The following is a 26,701-nucleotide window of genomic DNA, read 5'->3' as shown; positions in this document are numbered from 1 at the left end:
CTGTTAAAATTCACAAGACTAAATCATTAATGTTTCCAGCCTCCTGAATGAGATTATATTGGACCATTGAAATCAGCAGGAACTGCCCTGGCATGTTAGTGATCTCAAACAATATTCAAGTAATTATATTTATATGAATTATACTCCAAAAAGCAAGAAAATACAATTTCTATCACAAGTTTACTGTATATGAGCACTGATTTGAAATGTCAAATGGCATAATAAAAACAAATTTCTCAAGAATTTTCAGCTTGGGACCATTGATTTTAAGTGGCCTAGAAGATTATTACATTCTTTCAGAAACACAAAATAAGATTTGTCCAGAAATGTTTGAAACACATCCTCACAAAAGTTGTTAACGGCTCAAACTCTACGGATTCCAGTATTATCAGTTTATTGAACAAATAGGGAAAGCAACCATAGTAAGAATACTTGAATTTGTAGAATACAAGTTACCCTCTGCTTCCACCAAATAACAGCATTTAAACTCTTATGAAAATATCTATTCATCACTTGTCCACATATGGATTAATGACATTGCTCAGGTTTTAGAAGTAGTTCAAACATTTTTTAAGTACACCTTGTTTAATATCTGTATGGGTTGGGGGGAAACAGCCAAATTTAATTTGGCAATAAACTCCCCTAACTGGAAATTTTTAGCTAAAGTGTCAGACAAGGATACAGTTTATGGCTACATTTGACTCTGAAAATAAGAGATAAAAAGGGAGGGAAAATTACTGACACACATTTTGGCGCACAGATTATTTAGTAATGACAGTAAAAAAATTTAGCTACACGCTCTTAAACAACAGTATGTTTAACTGCACTAGGCATTTAGTAAACTTTTAGAACTAGACAATTTGCACATTTATTTTAGAAGTCAGTTAAACTAAAGCAGTCAACCAGCTTTTTTCCTAATATAATTGCATCAATACCAGAACAAAGTGATCACTATTCAAAACTCAGACATTTTGGAATTTCAGCATACTAACCTGAGAAGTTTTCTTCATATGTATTTTTGGTTGTCATGGAAGCCACACTAAATAATATTGTGATTACCAGTTGATTTTATTTTGACATTAGATGCTACGCAGAACTTACGCAGGGCCAACAATTTCAAAACTAACGCTGACTTAGGAGACCATGAAGGAGGGTCCCAAGAAAAAACTTGCTGCCAAAAAGGAAAGAAAGATTAAAACTGAATGGGAATGGTTGCACCAGAAAGATACGGAATGTAAAAACTGGAATTATGAAACCTGGAGTTATTATTTGGGGAATGGCAGAAAAAAGACACTAAATAGGAAATATACTTGAAAAGAACAATGCAAACTTTAGTAAAATGAAAGGGAAATCTATACAAATGTTTGAGAGCACTTTAGAGCATGAGATTTGTAAATCTCCCCATAGAACAGATGAAATAAAAATGTCCTACTGATCCTCTAACCTCAATCTGTTGTGTTGCAAAAAAGATGTTATTGACTAGGAGTCGGGTAAACTCAAAAAAGCATGGTTTATCACAGCTCTTTGCTCCTGTTGAAGAGAGTAGGGGAACTAAAAGTTCTAATGTACAGCAGGTCAATATTATCTGACATTATGGAGGACCTCCAAATTTAAAAATAAACAAAACTAAAACATGCAAGATAAAATAAGGAACTTCATTTAAAAATACATTCTTGTGGCACTAGTTTCTCTTATTGCTGCAAACCAAGTGAAACAAAACCCCATTTCCTTCATTCAGAAATATTAAAAACACTTTCCACTCACTTGGATTACATTTGCATTTCTATAGAATTATATGCATGTTATTCTCCAGTATCAAAATGTCTGTTTAAAGAATTGTTAAACTTCCTGGGTGAGTTTTCTCTCTCTCTGGAAATTGGAATAAAGAATCTTTTCCCGCCAAGAACCAAAGCAAACACCTACTCTAGGCCTTCCTCATCTCCAACTAACTTTCTGTTGCTTCCTGACTTCTAAATTAGTGAAGCCAAAGTTGGGAACAGAAGATGTTCTATTCAACATCATGAAAATTCCAACTATCTTTACTTCTCACAGAAACCTCAAAAATAAAATGCAAAGAGCACATGAATGGAAAATATGCCAAAATTTAAATTTTGCTAGTTTTGAGATGACTAAGATGTTCTTAATATAAGAATTAACTCACCAAATTTGGTTAGTCTTTAGATTCTCTGGACCTATTATCGAATTCATATTCAATGGTTACTTATATATTTGTTTCTACAAGTATGCCAAATAACAGAATCCTTGCTTTATGCCAAGAATACCATCATCTAACAAGACTGGTTTAGTTAACTCTTCGGGCATCCAGTTCAGAATATCTTCTGACATTTAGGATATAAGACGTGATATTATTGTTTTAACGTTATTAACTATGGACAAAGTTTAAAGATTTTTTTTCCTATGGCACACAACTAATCACAATATACCCAAAATTATAACTCTTGACTGCCATATACTCACCAATGCAAGCAGCTAGTTGGAATTTTTAAAAAATGAAGCTGATTTTATTATAAATCTCAGATATACACATTAGAAAATTATTTTATTTGGACTCTTTAAAAAAGTGTTAATTTCACCAAATCTGGAATACTGGCAGTGTAAAAGTCTTAAACTAACTTTAAAGTTAACAAATCAAAGGCACATTATTAACACATTTAAAATAATTAGTGTTCATTGGTGACATTAAGTGGCGCTTTATAAATGAAGTGTTATTAACCTAGATGCAAAACTGTTTAGAAATGACGTAAAAGGAATGAAGCCCTTGATTATTACAACCCACCAATTTCTAAGACTACGATGCTATTTTCCATAAGGAGAAAAGCTAACAGTCATAATTCTATCATAAAATCTAACTCCCCAACCTTAAAAATTAGTGATTGATGAACATAGTTTCTAGATTTGATTAAAAAGATACGGGAAACCAAACAAGATACAGAACTGATCAATGTACTTGTGATGCAGGTTACACTACAGTCAATTATTCGTGGCTCAATACTAGGTCACTCAAGTCTTTGACCCCAAATTAATTTCAATGATTTGACAAGTGATAATATGCTATTTTCATAAATAAACTGCTAATATCCAGTATTTGTCAAAAGGAGGCAACTGTTGTCTCTCACAATCTAATATATGCACATTCCAATTGTGTCTGTAAATAGTAACGAATTCTGAATCATAAGTTATAGAAATTAGTCACAAGAGTGCAAAAAGTCCCTGGAGAAGAGTAATCCACCTAACAATTACCAATACAAGGAAACACCACACAAAGGTTCATTACTATGAAGATGATTTCCTCTTGGTTCAAACTTTGCACAAATGAAGAATTTTTTTTTACTGCAGAAAACAGACTGTAAGTAACAGTGCATTTTTAGACACAAATAAGTATTGATGTCTGGTTCCAGTATGGTCAGGTTAATACATAAATACTTTAGGAACACAGAATTTCACATTAGTGGAAAAATCCAAGTTTATCACTTAACCATTCTTCAGTTAGGTCTTCCATATTTCTTATTTCAAATACCTTGGTTAGTTCAGCTCTCTGGACTAGCTTATTCTTACTCCCAGCATACATCATCTGTTGTTCAGGCTTACGTCCAACAGGACTGGAGAAAATAAAGCACAAAGGATATGGAACTCTCCCATCCATTATGTTGATATTTATAACTATACACCTTGAAGTGAGGTTGTCGTTCAGGCAATTCATCTTTAAGTTCATCTGGTGAAATACCCTCAAGCTCCTCATCCAGTACCACCCGGCGTTTATCCTTGTCAATCTTCATTATAATAGCAGCACTGTTCGTTTCTTTGTGAAAATGAAACTTTCTCAGCTTTTCCACTAAATCTTCAGCAACATTACAAACCACCAAAGACTCACTCATTTCCTTTCAGGCTGTCAGCAGCCTGTTGCCTTCACTTGGGCACCTTTTTCTAGTGGTACTATATCTGAAATATGTACTTCACAGATCAAGGGTAAGTATCATTCTTCTTGTATGAATGGTAGTTCATATTAAGGAGAAATATGGTAAAAAATATTATCACTGATAAACATTAAAAGTATGTTTACTGAACGTTAAGTGGTGAGAGTGAAAAGAAAAGAAAAAATAAGATGTGTTTAATAGCAATGCAGAAAAACCTTGGTAAAGGCTTCCGTACCTAATTGCACATTACGATATATTTCCTTCATACAAAAATTATCGTGTTTGGCCAGATACCAGTTAAATTTGTATTGCTAAATTTTGACTGATAGTCTGTGATTCATAAATTGGCCTAGTTATAATGACAAGCAGACTGTGTTTTAATTATTTAACAAATAACTTTCATGTGTTCAGTAGCTACATAACAAATTGCCCCAAAACTTAATGGTGAAGAATGACAAATGTTTATTATTTGCCATGAGTTGAGTGTTGGCTGGGTAGTTCTGTCTTGACTGGCTTGGATGCTTATTAATGATCTAGGATGATTCACTTTTTTTTTGAGATGGAGTCTCACTCTGTCACCCAGGCTGGAGTACAGTGGTGCGATCTTGGCTACTGTAACCTCCGCCTCCTGGGTTCAAGCAATTCTCTGCCACAGCCTCCAGAGTAGCTAGGATTACAGGCATATACCACCACACCTGGCTAATTTTTTTTTATTATAATATTTTAAGTTCTGGGTTACATGTGCAGAATGTGCGGTTTTGTTACATAGGTATACACGTGCCCTGGTGGTTTGCTGCATCCATTAACCCATCACCTACATTAGGTATCTCTCCTAATATTATCCCTCCCCTACCCCTCACCACCTGACAGGCTCCAGTGTGTGATGTTCCCCTCCCTGTGTCCATGTGTTCTCATTGTTCAACTCCCACTTATAAGTGAGAACGTGCAGTGTTTGATTTTCTGTTCTTGTGATAGCTTGCTGAGAATGATGATTTCCAGCTTCATCCATGTCCATGCAAAGGACGTGAACTCATCATTTTTTATGGCTGCATAGTATTCCATGGTGTATACATGCCACATTTTCTTAATCCAGTCTATCATTGATGGACATTTGGGCTGGTTCCAAGTCTTTGCTATTGTGAATAGTGCCGCAATAAACATACGTGTGCATGTGTCTTCATGTGTCTTTATTGTAGAATGATTTATAATCCTTTGGGCATATGCCCAGTAATGGGATTGCTGGGTCAAATGGTATTTCTGGTTCTAGATCCTTGAGGAAGCACCACACTATCTTCCACAATGGTTGAATTAATCTACACTCCCACCAACAGTGTAAAAGTGTTTCAGGTGCCACTGGGGTATGGGGGAAACAAAAAAGAGCTCCTGTAGCTAGTTCGATGTCTGCCCAATTGGCCGCCCAGTTTTGTGCTTGACACCCAGGGCCTTGGTGGGGCAGGAACTGGAGGGAATCTCCTGGTTTGTGGGTTTCGAAACCTGTGGGACAAGCGCAGTATCAGTGCAGGAGTTCCTCAGGCTCAGACCCTCAAGGCTTCCCCTGGGTAGTGGAGAAAATTCCCCAACCCCTTCCGCTTCCCAGGAGAGGCGACACCCCACCGTGCTCCAGCTGGCCCTCTGTGAGCTGCATCCATTGTCCAATCAGTCCCAGTGAGATGAACCGGGTACCTCCTTTGAAAATGCAGAAATCAGCCGCCTTCTGCGTCAGTCTCGCTGGGAGCTGCAGACCGGTGCTGTTTCTATTTGGCCATCTTGAATCCTTCATGACTCACTTTTATGTCTGGTGGTTGGTGTTTGGTTGGTTTTAGTAGCAACTGCTCAGTTGGGAAAGCTCATCTCTGCTCCATATAGTCTCTCATCTGCCATTAAACCAGTCCAGCCTTCTTAACATAGTGGTCTCAGGGTTCTAAAGAAGTGTGAGGGAAGGCAAATTAATAAACAGATGCTTTCAAGTCTCTGCTTGATAAATTTGCTAATGTTCCACTGGTCAAAGTAAGTCACATGGCCCAGCCCAGGATCCAGGGGCATAGACTTTCCATAAGAGGAAGAAGATCACCCTGCATCTAACTAACCTTTCTCTCCCACATCAACTTAAGGCTCAGGAAGGTCCAAGGTGCCAAAAAAGGGGATTCCTCCATTGGCTGATCTGTAGTAATACAACATTAAAATTCCATTTCAATGAAGAAGTTGGTTCTTGAAATTTGCCTGCTGTGGTATTAAGGAGCTGTGTTTGCCTGAAGTTTTAAACAAGTATCAATGTAGTCAAAATAAAGCTTGCTAAATCAGATTTTCTCCAGAGTGATGTAAGACTTAGCATCATTTTTCCACCTGGGGCATAATATAGTTAAGTGGACAATGTGTATGGGCAGCTGAATATGCATTCTAAATAGGAGAGTAATAATGACGTTGATGAGTAAAACCCTAATGAACTACATTATTTTTCTTGTTTTCTTTCACCTAGCACAAAAAAAGTTTCATCCATGAAGAAGATTGTTAACACGTTATCTGTTGCAGTTGTTTTTGGAATTACCTGGATTCTGGCATACCTCATGCTAGTTAATGATGATAGCATCAGGATCATCTTCAGCTACATTTTCTGCCTTTTCAACACTACACAGGTATGGTGTGGATTAGAGTGAAAGTAGCAGAACATGCAGTGGTGGAGATATCACCTTGACCCATTCCTTAGTTACCTTTAAGAGACTATTTTTAAAAAACTAGTGGGTACATAGTAGGTGTATATATTTATGGAGTACAAGAGATATTTTGATACTGGTATAAAATGTATAATAATTACTTCAGGATAAAAGGGGTACCTATATCCTCAAGCATTTACTGTTTCTTTGTGTTACAAACAATCAAATTACACCCTTAGTTATTTAAAAATATACAATTAAATTATTATTGACTGACTGGGCATGGTGGCCTACGGCCTATAATCCCAGCACTTTGAGAAGGCAAGATGGGTGGATTGCCTGAGGTCAGGAGTTCAAGACCAGTCTAGCCAACATGGTGAAACCCCATCTCTACTAAAAATACAAAAAAATTAGCTGGGTATGGTGGTATGCGCCTGTAATCCCATCTACTTGGGAGGCTGGGGCAGGGGAATTGCTTGAACCAGTGAGGTGTAGGTTGCAGTGAGCTAAGATCACCCACTGTACTTCAGCATGGGCGACAGAGGGAGATTCCATCTCAAAAAAAATTTTTTATTGACTATAATCACCCTGTTGTGCTGTCAAATACTAGATCTTATTCATTCTAACTATATTTTTGTACCCATACCCATTAACCATTCCCACTTTCCCTTCCCCTCACCGTAATTCCCAGCCTCTGGTAACACTCATTCTACTCTCTATCTCCAGGATTTCAACTTTTTAAACTCTTTGGTCCCAAATAAGTGACAATGTGCAAAGTTTGACTTTCTGTGCCTGGTTTATTTCACTTAACTTAATGACCTCCAGTTTCATCCATGTTGTTACAAATGACAGGATCTCATTCTTTTTAATGGCTGAATAGTACTCCATTGTGTATATGTACTGCATTATCTTTATCCATTCGTCTGTGATGGATACTTAGTTTGCTTCCAAGTCTTGGCTATTATGAATAGTGCTGTGAAAAACATGGGAGTGCAGATATTTCTTTGATATACTGATTTCTTTTCTTTTGAATATGTATCTAGCAGTGGGATTGCTGGATCATATGGTATTTCTATTTTTAGTTTTTATTATTATTATACTTTAAGTTCTGGGGTACACGTGCAGAATGTGCCAGTTTGTTACATAAGTATACATGTGCCATGGTGGTTTGTTGCACCCATCAACCCATCATCTACATTAGGTATTTCTCCTAATGCTATCCCTCCCCTAGCCTCCAACTCCCCGACAGGCCCCAGTGTGTGATGTTCCCCTCCCTGTGTCCACATGTTCTCATTGTTCAGCTACCACTTATGAGTGAGAACATGCAGTGTTTGGTTTTCTGTTCTTGTGTTAGTTTGCTGAGAATGATGGTTTCCAGTTTAATCCATGTCCATGCAAAGACATGAACTCATCCTTTTTCATGGCTGCATAGCATTCCATGGTGTATATGTGCCACATTTTCTTTATCCAGTCTATCATTGATGGGCATTTGGGTTGGTTCCAAGTCTTTGCTACTGTGAATAGTGCGGCAATAAACATACATGTGCATGTGTCTTTATAGTAGAATAATTTATAATTCTTTGAGTATATACCCAGTAATGGGATTGCTGGGTCAAATGGTATTTCTGATTCTAGATCCTGAGGAATCACCACACTGTCTTCAACAATGGATGAACTAATTTACACTTCCACTAACAGTGTAAAAGTATTCCTACTTCTCCACGTCGTCTCCAGCTTCTGTTGTTTCCTGACTTTCTGATGATTGCCATTCTAACTGGTGTGAGATGGTGTCTCATTGTGGCTTTGATTTGCATTTCTCTAATGACCAGTGCTGATGAACTTTTTTTTTCATATATTTGTTGCCTTCATAAATGTCTTCCTTTGAGAAGTGTCTGTTCATATCCTTTGCACACTTTTTGATGGGGCTGTTTGTTTTATTCTTGTAAATTTGTTTAAGTTCTTTGTAGATTCTGGGTATTAGCCCTTTGTCAGATGGATAGATTACAAAAATTTTCTCCCATTCTATAGGTTGCTGCTTGTTCACTCTGATGATAGTTTCTTTTGCTGTGCAGAAGCTCTTTAGTTTAATTAGATCCCATTTGTCAATTTTGGCTTTTGTTGCCATTGCTTTTGGTGTTTTAGTCATGAAGTCTTTGCCCATGCCTATGTCCTGAATGGTATTGCCTAGGTTTTCTTCTAGGATTTTATGGTTTTAGGTCTTACATTTAAGTCTTTAATCATCTTGAGCTAATTTTTTGTATAAGATATAAAGAAGAGGTCCAGTTTCAGTTTTCTGCATATGGCTGGCCAGTTTTCCCAACACCATTTTTATTTTATTTTATTATTTATTTATTTATTTATTTATTTATTTATTTATTTATTTATTGTGTTTTTTCTTTATTATTATACTTCAAGTTCTAGGGTACACGTGCATAATGTGCAGGTTTGTTACATATGTATACTTGTGCCATGTTGGTGTGCTGCACCCATCAACTCGTCAGCACCCATCAACTCGTCATTTACATCAGGTATAACTCCCAATGCAATCCCTCCCCCCTCCCCCCTCCCCATAATAGGCCCTGGTGTGTGATATTCCCCTTCCCGAGTCCAAGTGATCTTATTGTTCAGTTCCCACCTATGAGTGAGAACATGTGGTGTTTGGTTTTCTGTTCTTGTGATAGTTTGCTGAGAATGATGGTTTCCAGCTGCATCTATGTCCCTATAAAGGACACAAACTCATCCTTTTTTATGGCTGCATAGTATTCCATGGTGTATATGTGCCACATTTTCTTAATCCAGTCTGTCACAGATGGACATTTGGGTTGATTCCAAGTCTTTGCTATTGTGAATAGTGCCACAGTGAACATACGTGTGCATGTGTCTTTATAGCAGCATGATTTATAATCCTTTGGGTATATACCCAGTAATGGGAGGGCTGGGTCATATGGTACTCCTAGTTCTAGATCCTTGAGGAATCACCATACTGTTTTCCATAATGGTTGAACTAGTTTACAATCCTACCAACAGTGTAAAAGTGTTCCTATTTCTCCACATCCTCTCCAGCACCTGTTGTTTCCTGACTTTTTAATGATTGGCCATTCTAACTGGTGTGAGATGGTAGCTCATTGTGGTTTTGATTTGCATTTCTCTGATGGCCAGTGATGATGAGCATTTTTTCATGTGTCTGTAGGCTATATGCATGTCTTCTTTTGAGAAATGTCTGTTCATATCCTTTGCCCACTTTTTGATGGGGTTGTTTGTTTTTTTCTTGTAAATTTGTTTGAGTTCTTTGTAGGTTCTGGATATTAGCCCTTTGTCAGATGAGTAGATTGCAAAAATCTTCTCCCATTCTGTAGGTTGCCTGTTCACTCTGATGGTAGTTTCTTTTGCTGTGCAGAAGCTCTTTAGTTTAATTAGATCCCATTTGTCAATTTTGGCTTTTGTTGCCGTCGCTTTTGGTGTTTTAGACGTGAAGTCCTTGTCCATGACTGTGTCCTGAATGGTACTACCTAGGTTTTCTTCTAGGGTTTTTATGGTGTTAGGTCTAACATTTAAGTCTCTAATCCATCTTGAATTAATTTTCATATAAGGAGTAAGGAAAGGATCCAGTTTCAGCTTTCTACTTATGGCTAGCCAATTTTCCCAGTACCATTTATTAAATAGGGAATCCTTTCTCCATTTCTTGTTTTTCTCAGGTTTGTCAAAGATCAGATGGCTGTAGATGTGTGGTGTTATTTCTGAGGGCTCTATTCTGTTCTATTGGTCTATATCTCTGTTTTGGTACCAGTACCATGCTGTTTTGGTTACTGTAGCCTTGTAGTATAGTTTGAAGTCAGGTAGCGTGATGCCTCCATCTTTGCTCGTTTGACTTAGAATTGTCTTGGCAATGTGGGCTCTTTTTTGGTTCCATATGAACTTTAAAGCAGTTTTTTCCAATATTGTGAAGAAACTCATTGGTAGCTTGATGGGGATGGCATTGAATCTATAAATTACCTTGCGTGGTATGGCCATTTTCACGATATTGATTCTTCCTATCCATGAGCATAGTATGTTCTTCCATTTGTTTGTGTCCTCTTTGATTTCACTGAGCAGTGGTTTGTAGTTCTCCTTGAAGAGGTCCTTTACATCCCTTGTAAGTTGGATTCCTCGGTATTTTATTCTCTTTGAAGTAATTGCGAATGGAAGTTCATTCATGATCTGGCTCTCTGTTTGTCTGTTACGAGTGTATAAGAATGCTTGTGATTTTTTCACAGTGATTTTGTATCCTGAGACATTGCTGAAATTTCTTATCAGTTTAAGGAGATTTTGGGCTGAGATGATGGGGTTTTCTAAATATACAATCATGTCATCTGCAAACAGGGACAATTTGACTTCTTCTTTTCCTAACTGAATACCCTTATTTCCTTCTCTTGCCTGATTGCCCTAGCCAGAACTTCCAACACTATGTTGAATAGGAGTGGTGAGAGAGGGCATCCCTGTCTTGTGCCAGTTTTCAAAGGGAATGCTTCCAGTTTTTGCCCATTCAGTATGATATTGGCTGTGGGTTTGTCATAAATAGCTCTTATTATTTTGAGATGTGTTTCATCAATACCTAGTGTGTTGAGAGTTTTTAGCATGATGGGGTGTTGAATTTTGTTGAAGCCTTTTCTGCATCTATTGAGATAATCATGTGGTTTTTGTCATTGATTCTGTTGATGTGATGGATTACATTTATTGATTTGCACATGTTGAACCAGCCTTGCATACCAGAGATGAAGCTGACCTGATCATGGTGGATAAGCTTTTTGATGTGCTGCCATATTTGGTTTGCCAGTATTTTATTGAGGATTTTCACATCGATGTTCATCAGGGATATTGGCCTGAAATTTTCTTTTTTTGTTGTGTCTCTGCTAGGTTTTAGTATCAGGGTGATGTTAGCCTCCTAAAATGAGTTAGGGAGAATTCTCTCTCTTTCAATTGTTTGAAATAGTTTTAGAAGGAATGGTACCAGCTCCTCTTTGTATCTCTGATAGAATTCAGCTGTGAATCCGTCTGATCCTGGACTTTTACTTTTTTTTGATTGGTAGGCTATTAATTAATGCCTCAGTTTCAGAACTTGTTATTGGTCTATTCAGGATTTGATTTCTTCCTGGTTTAGACTTGGGAGGGTGTGTGTGTCCAGGAACTTATTCATTTCTTCTAGATTTTCTAGTTTATTTGCATAGAGGTTTTTATAGTATTCTCTGATGGTAGTTTGTATTTCTGTGCAAACGGTGGTGATATCTCCTTTATCATTTTTTACCATGTCTGTTTGATTCTTCTCTCTTTTCTTCTTCTTCTTCCTCTTTTTTTTTTTAGATAGAGTCTCGGTCTGTCATCCAGGCTGGAGTACAATGGTGCAACCACAGCTCACTGCAACCTCTGCTCCCTGGGTTCAAGATATTCTCCTGCCTCATCCTCCCAAGTATCTGGGATTACAGGCGTGCACAGTCATGCCTGGCTAATTTTTGTATTTTTAGTAGAGATGGGGTTTCACCATGTTGGTCAGGCTAGTCCCGAACTCCTGACCTCATGATCCACCCGCCTTGGTCTCCCAAAGTGTTGGGATTACAGGCGTGAGCCACCATGCCTGTCCTCTTTTCTTCTTTATTATTCTGGCTAGTGGTCTATCTTTTCAAAAAACCAGCTCCTGGATTCATTGAGTTTTAAAAGGGTTTTTCATGTCTATCTCCTTTGGTTCTGCTCTGATCTTAGTTATTTCTTGTCTTCTGCTAGCTTTTGAATTTGTTTGCTCTTGCTTCTCTAGTTCTTTTACTTTTGATGTTACAGTGTCAGTCTTAGATCTTTCCTGCTTTCTTTTGTGGGCATTTAGTGCTATAAATTTCCCTTAAACACTGCTTTAAATGTATCCCAAAGATTTGGGTACATTGTGTCTTTGTTCTCATTGGTTTCAAAGAACACCTGTATTTCTGCCTGTTTTTATGTCTGCCTGTTTTGTTTCTGTTTTTATGCCAGTACCATGTTGTTTTCATAGTACAGCTCTGTATAATTGAAGTCAAGTAATGGGATTCCTCCAGTTTTGTTCTTTTTGCTCATGATACCTTTGACTATTCTAGGTCTTTCGAGGTTCCATATAAATTTTAGGATCATTTTTTCTTTTTCTGTGAAGAATACCATTGGTGTTTTGATAGAGATTGCACAGAATCTGTAGATTGCTTTGAGTAGTGTGGACAGTTTTAAAATATTGATTTTCCAATCTGTGAACATGGAATCTCTTTCCATTTTTTGTGTCCTCTTCGATTTGTTGCATGTAGGTTTCAGAGTTTTCATTGTAGAGATCTTTCATTTTTTTGATCAAGCTAATTCCAAGGTATTGCATTTTGTTTATTTGTAGCTTTTGTAAATAGGATTGCTTTCTTAATTCATTTTTTTTTTTTTTTTTTTTTTTTTTTTGAGACAGAATCTCACTCTGTCACCCAGGCTGGAGTGCAGTGGCACAACCTCAGCTCACTGCAACTTCTGCTTCCCAGGTTCAAGCAATTCTCCTGCCTCAGCCTCCTGAGTAGCTGGGACTACAGGCATGTGCCACCACGCCTAGCTAATTTTTGTATTTTTAGTAGAGACAGGGTTTCACCATGTTAGCCAGGATGGTCTTGATCTCCTGATCTCAATGATCCACCCACCTCGGCCTCCCAAAGTGCTGGGATTACAGGCGTGAGCCACCATGCCCAGCCCTTAATTCCTTTTTCAAGTTGTTTGATGTTGCCATATAGAAATGCTACTGACTTATGTATGTTAATTTTGTATCCTGCAACTTTACTGAATTTATCAGTTCTAATCTTTTTTTTTTCTTGTGGAGTCTTCAGTTTTTTCCAAATATGAGATCATATCATCTGCAAACAAGGATAATTTGATTTATTCCTTTCCAATTTAGCTTTTTTTATTGCTTTCTCTTATCTAATTGCTCTGGCTAGGACTTCCAGTACTGTGTTGAATAACAGTGGTGAAAGTGGGTATCCTTGTTGTATTCCAGATCTTAGAGGAAAGGCTTTCAGTTTTTCCCCATTCAGCATGATACTAGCTATGAGTCTGTCATATACAGCTTTTATTGAGTTGAAGTATGCTCTTTCTATCCCCAGTTTTTAAGAGTTTTTACCATGAAGAGATGTTGAATTTTATAAAAAAATTTTTTTAGCATCAGTTGAAATGATCATGTGGGTGTTGTCCTTCATTTTGTTAATATGGTGTATCACATTGATTGATTTGCATATGTAGGCCATCCTTGCATTTCTGGGATAAATCCCACTTTGTCACAATGAATGACCTTTTTAGTGTGTTGCTGAATTCAGTTTTTTAGAATTTTGTTGAGGATTTTTGCATCAATGTTCATCAGATATATTGGCCTGTAGTTTCTTTCTTTCTTTTTTCTGATGCGCCTTTTTCTGGTTTTGGCACCAGGGTAATACTGGCCTCATGGAATGAGTTTAGAAGTATTCCTTCTGCCTCTATTTTTTGGAGTAGTTTGAGTTGGATTGGTGTTAGTTCTTCTTTAAATGTTTGGTAAAATTCAGCAGTGAAGCCACAATTCCTGGGCTTTTCTTTGCTAGGAAACTTTTTATTACAGCTTCAATCTCATTACTTGCTACTGGTCTATTCAGGTTTTGTATTTCTTCATGATTCAATCTTGGTAGGTTGTTCGTGTGTAGAAATTTGTCCATTTCTTTTAGGTTTTCTAATTTATTGGCATAAGTTGCTCGTAGTAGACACTAATGATCCTTTAAATTTCTGTGGTATCAGTTGTTATGTCTCCTTTTTCATCTCTGATCTTATTTGTTTGGGTCTTCTCCCCTTTTAGTTAGTCTGACTAAATGTCAATTTTTTTGATCTTTTAAAATAACTTTTTGTTTCATCAATCTTTCATTTTCTTCATTTCAATTTCACTTATTTCTACTGTGATCTTTATTATTTATTTTCTTCTACTAATTTTGGTTTTGATTTGCTCTTGCTTTTCTAGCTCCTTAAGATGCATCATTAGGTTTATTTGAAGCTTTTCTGTTTTTTTTGATGTAGGCACTTATTACAATAATTTTCCTCTTAGTACTGCTTTCACTGTGTCCCATAAGTCTTCGTATGTTGTGTTTCCATTTTTATTTGTTTCAAGACATTTTTCAACTTCCCTTTTAATTTCTTTCTTGACTCACTGGTAATTGAGGAGTATATTGTTGAGTTCTATGTGTTTGTATAGTTTCCAAAATACCTCTCGTTATTGATTTCTAGTTTTACTGTGTTGTCGTCAAAGAAGATACTTGATATAATTTCATTTTTTTGAATTTTTAAATATTTGTTTTATGTTTTAACATATGGTCTATCTTTGAGAATGATCCACATGCTGAGGAGAAGGCTGTGTATTCTGCAGCCCTTGGATGAAATGTTCTATAATTATCTATTAGGCCCATTTAGTCTATAGTGCAGAGTAATTCTGATATTTCTTTGTTGATTTTCTGTCTGGAAGATCATCCAATGCTGAAAATAGGGTGTTGAAATCTCTAGCTATTGTTGTTTTAGGGCATATATCTCTCATTAGCTCTAATAATGTTTTATTTATATATATGTATTGGGCATATATATGTATATAGATTTACATATGTGCATATATACATATATGTATCTATATTTATATATGTATTTATATATGTATATATACACATATATGTATATGCACATATATATTTATGTACTTATATATGTATTTGGCATATATATATATATTTACAATTGTTATATCCTCTTGCTGAATTGACCTTTTTAATCATTGTATAGTGAACGTTTTTCTTTCTTTTTACAGTTTTTGTCTTGAAATCTATCTTTTCTAAGTAAAGCTACTTCTGCTGTTTTTTGGTTTCTGTGGAGTATCTTTCTCCACTCGTTTATTTTCAGTCTATGTGTGTTTTTATAGGTGGTTTGTTTCTTGTAGGCAACATATCATTGGGTCTTGTTTTTTCCTTCCATTCAGCCACTCTTTTGATTGCAGAGTTTAGTTCAGTTGTGTTATTGTGTTATTATTGATAGGTAATGACTTACTCTGCCATTTTGTTACTTGTTTTCTGGTCTCCTCTTCCTTCTTTTCTGTCTCCCTTTTAGTGAAGATGATTTTTCTTTGGTGACATGTTTTAACTCTTTGCTTTTTATTTTTTGTGTATCTGTTGTATGTTTTTTTGATTTGAGGTTGCCACAAGGCTTGCAAATAGTATTTTATAACCCATCATTTTAAGCTGATGACAACACTGATTGCATAAACTAATAAGCAAAGAGAAAACTAATAAAAACTCTATAACTTTTTGTTTTTTCTATTTATATCTTATTATACTGTCTTGAGAAGTTGCTATAGTTATTATTTTGATATGTTCATCTTTTAATCTTTCTGCTCAAGATATAAGTAGTTTATACACCACAATTATAGTGTTACAATATTCTATTTTTTCTGTGTACTTACTAATACCAGTGAGTTGTGTACTTTAAGATAATTTATTGCTCATTTTCTTTCAGATTGAAGAACTCCTTTTAACATTTCTTGTAGAATAGGTCTGGTGTTGATGAAATCCCTCAGGTTTTGTTTGTCTGGGAAAATCTCTATTTCTCCTTCATGTTTGAAGGATATTTTCACCAGATATGCTATTTTAGGCTAGAAGTTTTTTTCCTTCATCACTTTAAATATGTCATGTCACTCTCTCTTGGGTTATAAGGTTTCCACTGGGAAAGCTGCTGCCAAACAAATTGAAACTCCTTTGTATATTATTTGTATATTTTCTCTTGCTGCTTTTAGGATCCTTTCTTTATCCTTGATCTTTGGGAATTTTGTTATTATATCTTGAAGTTGTATTATTGGGGTCTAATCTGCGTGGTGTTCTATAATCTTCTTATACTTGAGTATTTATAGCTTTCTCTAGGTTTGGGAAGTTCTCTGTGTTTATTTCTTTGAATAAACTTTCTACACTAACCTCTCTCTCTACCACCCTTTCATGCTAATAGCTCTTAGACTTTTCCTTTAGGGGCTATTTTCTAGATCTCGTGGGCATGCATATTAATTTTTATTCCTTTTTCTTCTGTCTCCTCTGACTGTGTATTTTCAAATAGCCTGTCTTCAAGCTCACTCATTCTTTCTTTTGCTTGATTAATTCTGCTGTTAAGAGACTCTGATGCTTTCTTCAGTATATGTCAGTTGCATTTTTCACCTCCAGAATTTCTGCTTAATTCTTTTTAGTTATTTCAATCTCTTTGTTAAATTTATTTGATAGGATTCTGAATTTTGTCTCTATGTTATCTTGAATTTTTGTTGTGTTTCCTCAAAATAGCTATTTTGAATTCCCCGTCTGAAAGGTCACATATCTCTGTCTCTCTGGGATTGGTCACTGGTGCCTTCTTTTTTTATCTATTTACTTATTTTTTGGTGAGGCCATGTTTTTCTGGATGCTCTAGATGCTTAGGTATATAGTAACAATAGGGTTGGACCACTTTAGTCCCTCTTCTTAGAGTAGGAGAGTTTTTTGTCAAGTAGCTGGATTGGGACACATATTCTTTCCTTTTCTCCTATGCAAGGGGTTCATGGCAGCTCCTCGCCATGATTGATGTAGACAGTGTTACAGTTGTTGTTGAAGCTTAGACTTCTGTGGGATTGGCTGAAGGTTTTCTTTCAGTTCTTTAAAATTTATTGAGTCTGGTTTTATGGCCCTACATTTGGTCTATTTTGGTGAATGAAACATTTACTCTGGAAGAAAATGTGTATTCTGAAGTTGTTAAAGTATTCTAAAAAAGGTTGTGTCAAAGTGATTGTTAATGGTGCACAAATGTTCTATCCTTACCAATATTTTTGTCTGATTCTCTCAATTGCCAAAAAAGGGGTATTAAAATCTCCACCTATGATTGTAAATTTGTGTATTTCCTTAATTCTGTCCATTTTTGCATCACATATTTTGAGGTTCTACTATCAGATGCATATACATTTATTATTGTTATATCATTTGAATGAGTTGATAATTTTATAATTTAGATAAAAAGGTTTCTTTACCTCCAATAATACTTTTTGTCATAAAATCTACTTTATCTGATATCCAACTTTATGCACATTGATTGCATGATATATATGTTTTCATCCATTTACTCTCAATCTATTTGTGCCTTTATATTTTAAGTGTGTATCATGTGACAGCAAATACAAGTCTTACCTTTTTATCCATGCTGGCAATCTCTTTTAATTGAGTGTTTAATCCATGTAGATCTAATGTATTTTTTGATATGGGTTAATTTGTGTCTATCATTTTCCTATTTGTTTTCTGTGGTCATTCTATTTTTTATTCCTGTTTCTCCTTTTTTGCCTACTTTTGGATACATTTAATGTTATTAGGATTCTAATTTTGATTTATATTTCAGTTATTAAGCAATACTTCTTTGCATTTTTGTGGTCAATTTAGGGATACATTATACATCCTTAACTTTTCATTGTCAACTTAGAGCTAATATTTTACTACTTTCCAGTAATAGCTAAGAATCTTATAACAATATAAGTCCCCTTGCCATCTCCCTTCTCTCATATTATACCTTTGTGTATTACATCTGCATACATTACAAACCCTACTATGCAATGTTCTTATTTTTGCTTTAGACATGTATTTTAAGAAAATTACGAGAAAATAATTTTTATATTCAGTCATATACCTATGATTTCTAGTATTCTTCATTCCTTTCTGAAAATCTGAATTTCTTGAAGTGTTTCGTGGCATAATTTTACATTGGACTGAAGACACTTTTATTCCTTGAGTCTTATCTCAAGGACATACTTAACCACAAACCTTCAAAAAATTAAATTCACACTTTGTTTTAAAATTCTGAAAAAAGTTATATATTTTTCCTTTGGAAATAATTCTACAAAGGTAAACATTTGGATTTTGGCCACCTTCTGATTTTACCATCATGAAAATAGTGATGAAGATAAACCAAAATAATGGATAAAAATAAATTTGTTTGACTTTAGAGAGTTGTTTTTTTTTAAACTTTGTAGTTATGTATTATGTGTGAAGAAATGTCAAGACTTTTAAATAAAACAAAGATGCATTATTGAATGACATCTTTTATTTATTTATTTATTTATTTTTTGAGACACGGTCTCGCTCTGTCACCCAGACTGGAGTGAAGTGGCATGATCTCAGCTCACTGCAACCTCCACCTCCTGGGTTCAAGCAATTCTCATACCCCAGTCTCCTGAGTACCTGGGATTACAGGCGTGTGCCAGCACACCTGGCTAATTTTTGTATTTTCAATACAGACAGGGTTTCACCATGTTGGCCAGGCTGGTCTCGAACTCCTGACCTCAAGTGATCCACCCACCTCAGTCTCCAAAAGTGTTGGGATTACAGGCGTGAGTCATGGCACTGGACGTTGAAAGACATCTTGAAATCAGAATTTCTCTTTACACTTGTTAGCCTATGCCTCCTCCCACAGTGAACATTGCTCTTTACTGTGATAGAAGAGCAATGAAATTACTAAATGGCCTTTACTCTCTGTAGTACGGAAACGTGTCTTCTCTAAGCTGGCAGAATTCATTAAACTTCAGTAGAGTGATACTTCTCCCTTAAAGTACTCACACCCTACCAGGATCGTCTGTATGAACAAACATCACCACTGAACTACCTGCACAGGGCAAGGAAAGGAGCCCCTTCTGAAAGCTCACTCCTGAAACTCCAGACCGTGAACCCTAAAGGCAAGGGAATAATTCAAGGAATCCACATGATTGTTAGAACTTTTTGAGAATTTTGAGTTTTGATATTTATTGAGATTACTTCCTAGTGATGCCAGCGGCACACCATCTGAAGTGGCCGCTGCCCTGACTCTGGCTGCAGTAGAGTACAGGCGCAGGCTATGGGTCCTCAAGTGCAGATGCTGAGGCAGGCAGTCCCCAGAGCCTGCCCCAGGGAGCGCCCCCAGAGTCCACCGGCCTGGGAACCCGCCCCCGGGAGCTGGCGTGATGGGGCCGGGCCCAGCCGCCCACCGGTGGGAGAGCAGTGCAGTCGGGCAGGCACAAGAGCAAGCAGAGAGGGGCCCCGGGTGGAACTGGGCCTGGGGCGGTGCCACACTTGCACATGGAACGTGGGGGCCAGGCCCGAGATGTAGAACTGGGGTCACGCTTCAGCGGACTGGGGTGGGAAGCGGGAGCGGTGCCCACTTCGAGGACCCAGCGAGCAACGTGGCCACCGCGCCCAACCCGCTGACGGTGCCAAGTTCCTGCGCCTCGGGAACAGTCCGTGCTCCTGGTCACCCGAGGCTGTGTCCTCAAGATCTGCTCCACATCAAGGTGACCGCCGAGCCTGACGTTTCCAATGGCCAGGCTCAGGGCCCACGATCTGCTCCCGGAGGTGCCCTCCAGGCAGGGCCATGAGCCAGGCAAGGGGGAGCCCCAGGCCGTCCCTGAGTGCTGGGGCCACAAGAAGAACTTGCAGTGACGTCACCCCTGCCGCGGTCGCCGGCCCGGGCCTAGCAAGGACCTGAATCTCCCACTCCAGGCTGTGAGGAGGGGCGGCCAGGGAACTAGCGGGAGCCCCACGTCTTCTCAGTTGGCACGGTGGGAGCTCCCTGGGTGCAGCTGCAGCTGCCTTGTCGCAGCTGCTGACCGAGGCATCTTTGCATTCTCAGGGGTCCAGGAAGACCCCCCTGCCTGGGTTCCATGAATAGAGGCAGGAGGCAGACCGGCTCTTGGGCGGAAGGGGGCGGGTCCGTGGTGAAGCCCCACCTTAAAGCCGGGGAGGGCCTGGTGACCAGCTGTAGTGAAGAGCGACCCTCTCTGCTGAGAGCTGAGCACTCATCGGAACACCCTGGCTAAGGAGAGGAGCTACCCACTGCGATTGCGGGTGTCCTCTGAACTGTTCTATCATTCAATAAAGCTCCTTTTCGTTCTGCTCACCCTCCACTTGTCTGCATACCTCATTCTGAATGCAGGACAAGAACTAGGGACGCACCAGAACGGCAGCGCTAAAAGAGCTGTAACACGAACAGGGCAGGGCTGAAACATGCCCTTTGCTCTCCACATTGTGGGCAACAAGGAGGGGAGAGGGGAGAGAAGAGCTGTGGCCCGGCGGGGAGCCCAGACCTAGGAGCTCCCTGAGCCAGGTTTGTGACACCCTCTTTAGGGCTCTGAGGTTCCTGGTGTCTCCAAGCTTCTGGGTGTCACCGTGTTCCCTGGTGTTAGCCATGCAAGCTGCTTATTTATGGTAGGCCTGGTCCAGCTGCAGCCTCGCCGGTAGCTGGCGCTTGTGCCAGGGCCTGGAGCTGCCTGCTCCACCGCAGCTGGCATGCCTGGCTGTGCACAGTGGCCGGACCCCATGCTCGCTCACACACCCCTTGCCGCTCCACACCTGGCTTGTCCTTGGCAGGTGTGGGATCCAGGCCGGTAGCTACGCCAAGCACAGCCTGCCAGGCCGAGGGGAGGAATGAGCCCGGTGGACCAGAGCTAAACTTTGGCAAAGGTGCCACTGGCCACATGTATTTCTGTCTGGTGAAACAACACCCCAAGGATCCCGTAACACTAACAATACTTTTTAGTGTTGGGTGCTTGTTAAGGTGCTTGTTATCTTCAGTTCTCAAATTATTTTGTAATAAAACCTCATTTACCTTTAACTTGTTCATCAGAGACTGAAAGAGGTGTGTAAAACTTCCTTTAATTCTATTTTTCTATTAATTTTTCTTCTGACTGTTTTAGCAATTTGTCTTTATACAATTCAATGCTGTATTATCATGTTCCTGTTAATTTATGGATATGGTATTTTATATATCTATGGAGCATTATACGTTTCAGCAGTATAAAAAGTCTCTCAGTCCCAGTTTATCTTGAAATCTGATTTTCCTTATAGCAATGTAGCAACTTCTAGTTTGTTTTTGTTTGATTTTATCTAATTTATTTATGCTAGTTCTCTTATTTTTAAGTTTTCTCATCACTTTGTTTTTAACTTATCTCTTTTTAGACCTGGCATATTTAGATTTGTTTGTTTTTGATAATTTTCTCATAGTTTTTCCATTTTATCTATTTATTTATGTATAGAGACAGGGTCTTGCTCTGTCACCCAGGCTGGAATGCAGTGACACAATCCCAGCTCACTGCAGCCTCAATCTCCTGGACTCAAGTGATCCTCCCACCTCAACCTCCCAAGTAACTGTGACTACAGGCACGTGGCGCCATGCCTGCCTGTTTTTTTTTTTTTTTTTTTCAATTTTTTTTTACAGAGATAGGGTTTCACTATATTGTCGAGGCTGTTCTTGAACTTCTGGGCTCAAGTGGTCATCCTGCCTCAGCTTCCCAAAGCGTTGGGATTATAGGCCTGAGCCCCTGTGCCTGGCCAGTTTTGCCATTTTATTAAAAATGTTAAACGTTTGGCTATTTAGTTAAATACTAGCTATTAAAACTAATGTTTGTTTTTATTGTGTTATCTTAGTATTTTTTCCCTGTACATGTATCACTGCCTCCTGAATTTTATATATTTTGTTATATAAATTATGTTTTTTAGTATAACTTCCTCTATTTGGAGTATTTTCATTCTATTTTAAATTCTACTAATTATAATCTTTGTTTATTAAATATTACTACAACTTATAAGATACAAATTTCAATTTCCAGAGTAAAACAATAGATACCGATTTCTCTCTTTTTAAGGTAATAATATTAACACAGTTTAACTGCTTCTTGCAGTTTTGTTGGTACAATTTAAAATTTCTCATGTTGTGGTTAAGTTATACTGTCTACATTATTGTCTTTTAAGAAATATGTATAATACTTAGACTATGTTTGATAATTATATTAACTGTATTTTCTTATACTTAACTCTATGTTTAAATGTTTTTAATGTTTGCCAGTCCTTTTATATTGGAATGTCCTGTTATTTTGACTTTCTTACTTTAAGGAATCTCTCATTAATGGTAGTGATTTTTGAGTAACTATTTAGTGGATAGTTGGTAAACATTAATGAGGACTTTTCTAGTTGATAATTTTTCTTTAGATACCATGACACATAAACTACGAATTAGCTTGGCATTTAATTCTTGGCAATCACCTTTATTCATTGACACTCTATAGATGCACGGAAATTTTATGTTGTGAAAATAAAGCCTGAGAAGGAACCAAAATTCTTGTATTTTTCCCCATTCTTATGTCATCTCTTTTAAAAAATAAATTATTTTGAAATAATTTTAGACCCATAAGAAGTTGAAAATAGTATGGAGAATTCCCCTGTACCCTTTCCTCAACTTTTCCAATGATCATATCTTATGTAACTTTAATACATTATCAAAGTGACATTGATACAATCTACACAGATTATTTATTGATGGGCTTTATTTCTTTGTGGTATTGACTTTCATTCTAGCTTTATTAACTATCAACTAAATGAAGAAATATGACTCATTATCAAATACAAATATTGTTTTGTAAATGTTTTTGTCCCCTCTGCTTTTTACCCTATAGTTAACTTTTTATGCATACACTTCTCATCTCCACAACTAGAATATCAGTTCTCTGAGTGCAAGGAACTTGCTTGTGCATATCTTTCACAGTAGATAACATCTTTATTGAATATCAGGATGAGCTATTCTGTATTTCTTGAAGAAACTGCAATTTTGATGACTATCCCATTAAGTTGCTAAGAACGGTAACTACGGTGTAAGCTGGTGCCATGTTGGCTGTTTCTGGCTATGGTAAAATATCATTGAGGAGGAAAGTCTTTGATACAAAATAGAAATTGTTAGGAAAGGCATTTGATCAGACTATATAATGCAATTGGGTAGCTGCCTGGCTTTTTGAATTGCTACCACCATATTTAATGCCTTTAAGAACCTCATCCTTTATCCCAGGTAGCCCTCTCCAGTGCCTTTTAGGATTAATTCTCTTAGATAATGGAGGGGTGCCTGCTACTAAATTTACATGGATATAAGCGGTTCTTTACGATTGTCAATATCTAATGGAAACTCCTAGAAGGTCAATAAATAGGGTAAGCCTAATCTGACATTGCCAATTGATTCATGGGCTTGTTGCCCAGAGTGAGCAGGAATTTAGGGAGGAATCTGAATGAAGGCATAGTGAAGGATATTCTCTTCTCCATGCATAAGAAGGGGACATTATAAAAGAGAGGTCCGTAACAAAATGTTAATGGTAAAATAGTAAAAATTATACATGGTAAAATAGAGTGTGACAATGTGGCAAGGACATGGAACTAAAAGTCAGGAAACTTAGGCTGTTATCCAGCTTTACCATTGATTCCTATGATTACAGGAAAATCACATAACCTCTGTGGGTGAGCTGTGCAAAATACAAAATGGGGTGGGGGGGGCAATATGTGTGTTAAAATCAACACAGTGTTTTGTAAAATGGATCTGAATATTACTTACATCAGAACTTACATAGTATGTTAAAATGCTGATTCCTGGGCCTCACCACTTACCTACTCAATCAGAATCTACAGGCATAGGAGCTGGGACTCTTCATTTTAAACAAGGACCTCAGGTGATTTCTATGTACATTGAAGTGTAGGAATAACTAGATTTGTTCACACATAAAACTTCTAGATTTAGAATGCTGTAATTCTAATAAACATTTACTATTTGCTACAGATATTACTTAGAAGGCACAATTTGATCTTTGTGTTAGTGGTAATCAATCTGACCTACACATTTTTTCTTTTAAAATAATATTTGTGGGATTTTAGGAAGCACGGAAATACTGGGGGTCCACCCAAACAGGTCCAACAGGATGGTGTTGTTATGAATTATCCATGGTCTAGGGTCTTTTCCTAATTATTGTACCAACAGAAATTTGATTGAATCTTAGTTTTACCTTAGAATTTAAATTCTGGAAAAATCAGATGAAATAGTGTATGCCACAAAAAAAGATGGTTTTCTAGAGACTGGATTTCTCATGTGCCCCAAATAAATTTCTCTCCCTTGAACAAGCAGGATGGCCAATGACTACTCCTGCCCTTCTGAAACCTGTGTCTCCAAGCACACACTCTCATAAGGGCCTGTCTTCGGATGTGTTAGATACCACCTGTTGAGTAATAAGGAAGCTATTTTTTCTACTTTTGGTCAGAGACTCTCTTGCCAACACTTACTGATATTTTAGTCGAACTATCAGGGGCTTTCCATAGTACCAGAAGTCTTTAATAACAGTACTGACAGAATATGATTCCAAAAATAAACCCTTAAAAGGGTTGGGGCCCTATAGATGCCAATGTGGGAGACATCCATGGATATTTATTTTTAAAAATAACTTTTCATTTTGAAATGATTTAATAAAAAATTTTGGAAAAATAGTATAGCTCCCACATATTCTTTGTCCAGCTTTCCCAAATGATAATATCTTATATGGCCATAGTATACTGTCAAAATCAAGAAACTGACATTGGCACAATATTATCAACTTAACTACAGATGCTATTTAATCTGTCATTTCCACAAAGGATATTAATAAAGAATTAGCAGAGGCATCTTAAAAACTATGATACATTTTGCAGTCACTTTCTTTTTATTTATTTATTTATTTATTTATTTATTTTATTATACTTTAAGTTCTAGGGTACATGTGCATAACGTGCAGGTTTGTTACATATGTATACTTGTGCCATGTTGGTGTGCTGCACCCATCAACTCGTCAGCACCCATCAATTTGTCATTTATATCAGGTATAACTCCCAATGCAATCCTTCCCCCCTCCCCCTCCATGATAGGCCCCGATGTGTGATGTTCCCCTTCCCGAGTCCAAGTGATGTCATTGTTCAGTTCCCACCTATGAGTGAGAACATGCGGTGTTTGGTTTTCTGTTCTTGTGATAGTTTGCTAAGAATGATGGTTTCCAGCTGCATCCATGTCCCTACAAAGGACGCAAACTCATCCTTTTTTATGGCTGCATAATATTCCATGGTGTATATGTGCCACATTTTCTTAATCCAGTCTGTCACAGATGGACATTTGGGTTGATTCCAAGACTTTGCTATTGTGAATAGTGCCACAATAAACATACGTGTGCATGTGTCTTTATAGCAGCATGATTTATAATCCTTTGGGTATATACCCAGTAGTGGGATGGCTGGGTCATATGGTACATCTAGATCTAGATCCTTGAGGAATCGCCATACTGTTTTCCATAATGGTTGAACTAGTTTACAATCCTACCAACAGTGTAAAAGTGTTCCTATTTCTCCACATCCTCTCCAGCACCTGTTATTTCCTGACTTTTGAATGATTGCCATTCTAACTGGTGTGAGATGGTATCTCATTGTGGTTTTGATTTGCATTTCTCTGATGACCAGTGATGATGAGCATTTTTTCATGTGTCTGTTGGCTGTATGAATGTCTTCTTTTGAGAAATGTCTGTTCATATCCTTTTTGATGGGGTTGTTTGTTTTTTTCTTGTAAATTTGTTTGAGTTCTTTGTAGATTCTGGACATTAGCCCTTTGTCAGATGAGTAGATTGCAAAAATTTTCTCCCATTCTTTAGGTTGCCTGTTCACTCTGATGGTAGTTTCTTTTGCTGTGCAGAAATTCTTTAGTTTAATCACATCCCATTTGTCAATTTTGGCTTTTGCTGCCGTTGCTTTTGGTGTTTTAGACATGAAGTCCTTGCCCATGCCTATGTCCTGAATGGTACCACCTAGGTTTTCTTCTAGGGTTTTTATGGTATTAGGTCTAACATTTAAGTCTCTAATCCATCTTGAATTAATTTTCGTATGAGGAGTAAGGAAAGGATCCAGTTTCAGCTTTTTACTTATGGCTAGCCAATTTTCCCAGCACCATTTATTAAATAGGGAGTCCTTTCCCCATTTCTTGTTTCTCTCAGGTTTGTCAAAGATGACAGGTGGCTGTAGATGTGTGGTATTATTTCTGAGGACTCTGTTCTGTTCCATTGGTCTATATCTCTGTTTTGGTACCAGTACCATGCTGTTATCACGCTACCTGACTTCAAACTATACTACAAGGCTGCAGTCACTTTCTATTACTGTTGCAGGCAACAGTGTAGGCAGCACCGTATGTTGGATAGAGGAGGGGTTTTGGAGCCAAAGATGTAAGAATTCAATTCCAGACTCCACTGAGTACTGGTTGGGTGATCTT

General features: G+C 37.6%; 1 protein-coding gene and 1 pseudogene across 2 annotated transcripts in view; one reads left to right on the top strand and one right to left on the bottom strand.

Moving 5' to 3' along the window:
• ADGRG7 (adhesion G protein-coupled receptor G7) overlaps positions 1–26,701 on the top strand; it is a 77,654-nt gene that overhangs the window by 49,492 nt on the left and 1,461 nt on the right. For both annotated transcript variants that reach the window (XM_023212122.2, XM_023212123.1), the window contains one exon: positions 6,412–6,568. In XM_023212122.2, coding sequence (XP_023067890.1) covers positions 6,412–6,568 — 157 coding nt within the window. The remainder of the gene's footprint in view (positions 1–6,411; positions 6,569–26,701) is intronic.
• LOC111542614 lies at positions 3,467–3,896 on the bottom strand (annotated as a pseudogene).

This window comes from Piliocolobus tephrosceles, chromosome 2, assembly GCF_002776525.5.
Source record: "Piliocolobus tephrosceles isolate RC106 chromosome 2, ASM277652v3, whole genome shotgun sequence".
NCBI classification, from domain to species: domain Eukaryota; kingdom Metazoa; phylum Chordata; class Mammalia; order Primates; family Cercopithecidae; genus Piliocolobus; species Piliocolobus tephrosceles.
This window is presented reverse-complemented; position numbering and strand designations above follow the sequence as displayed.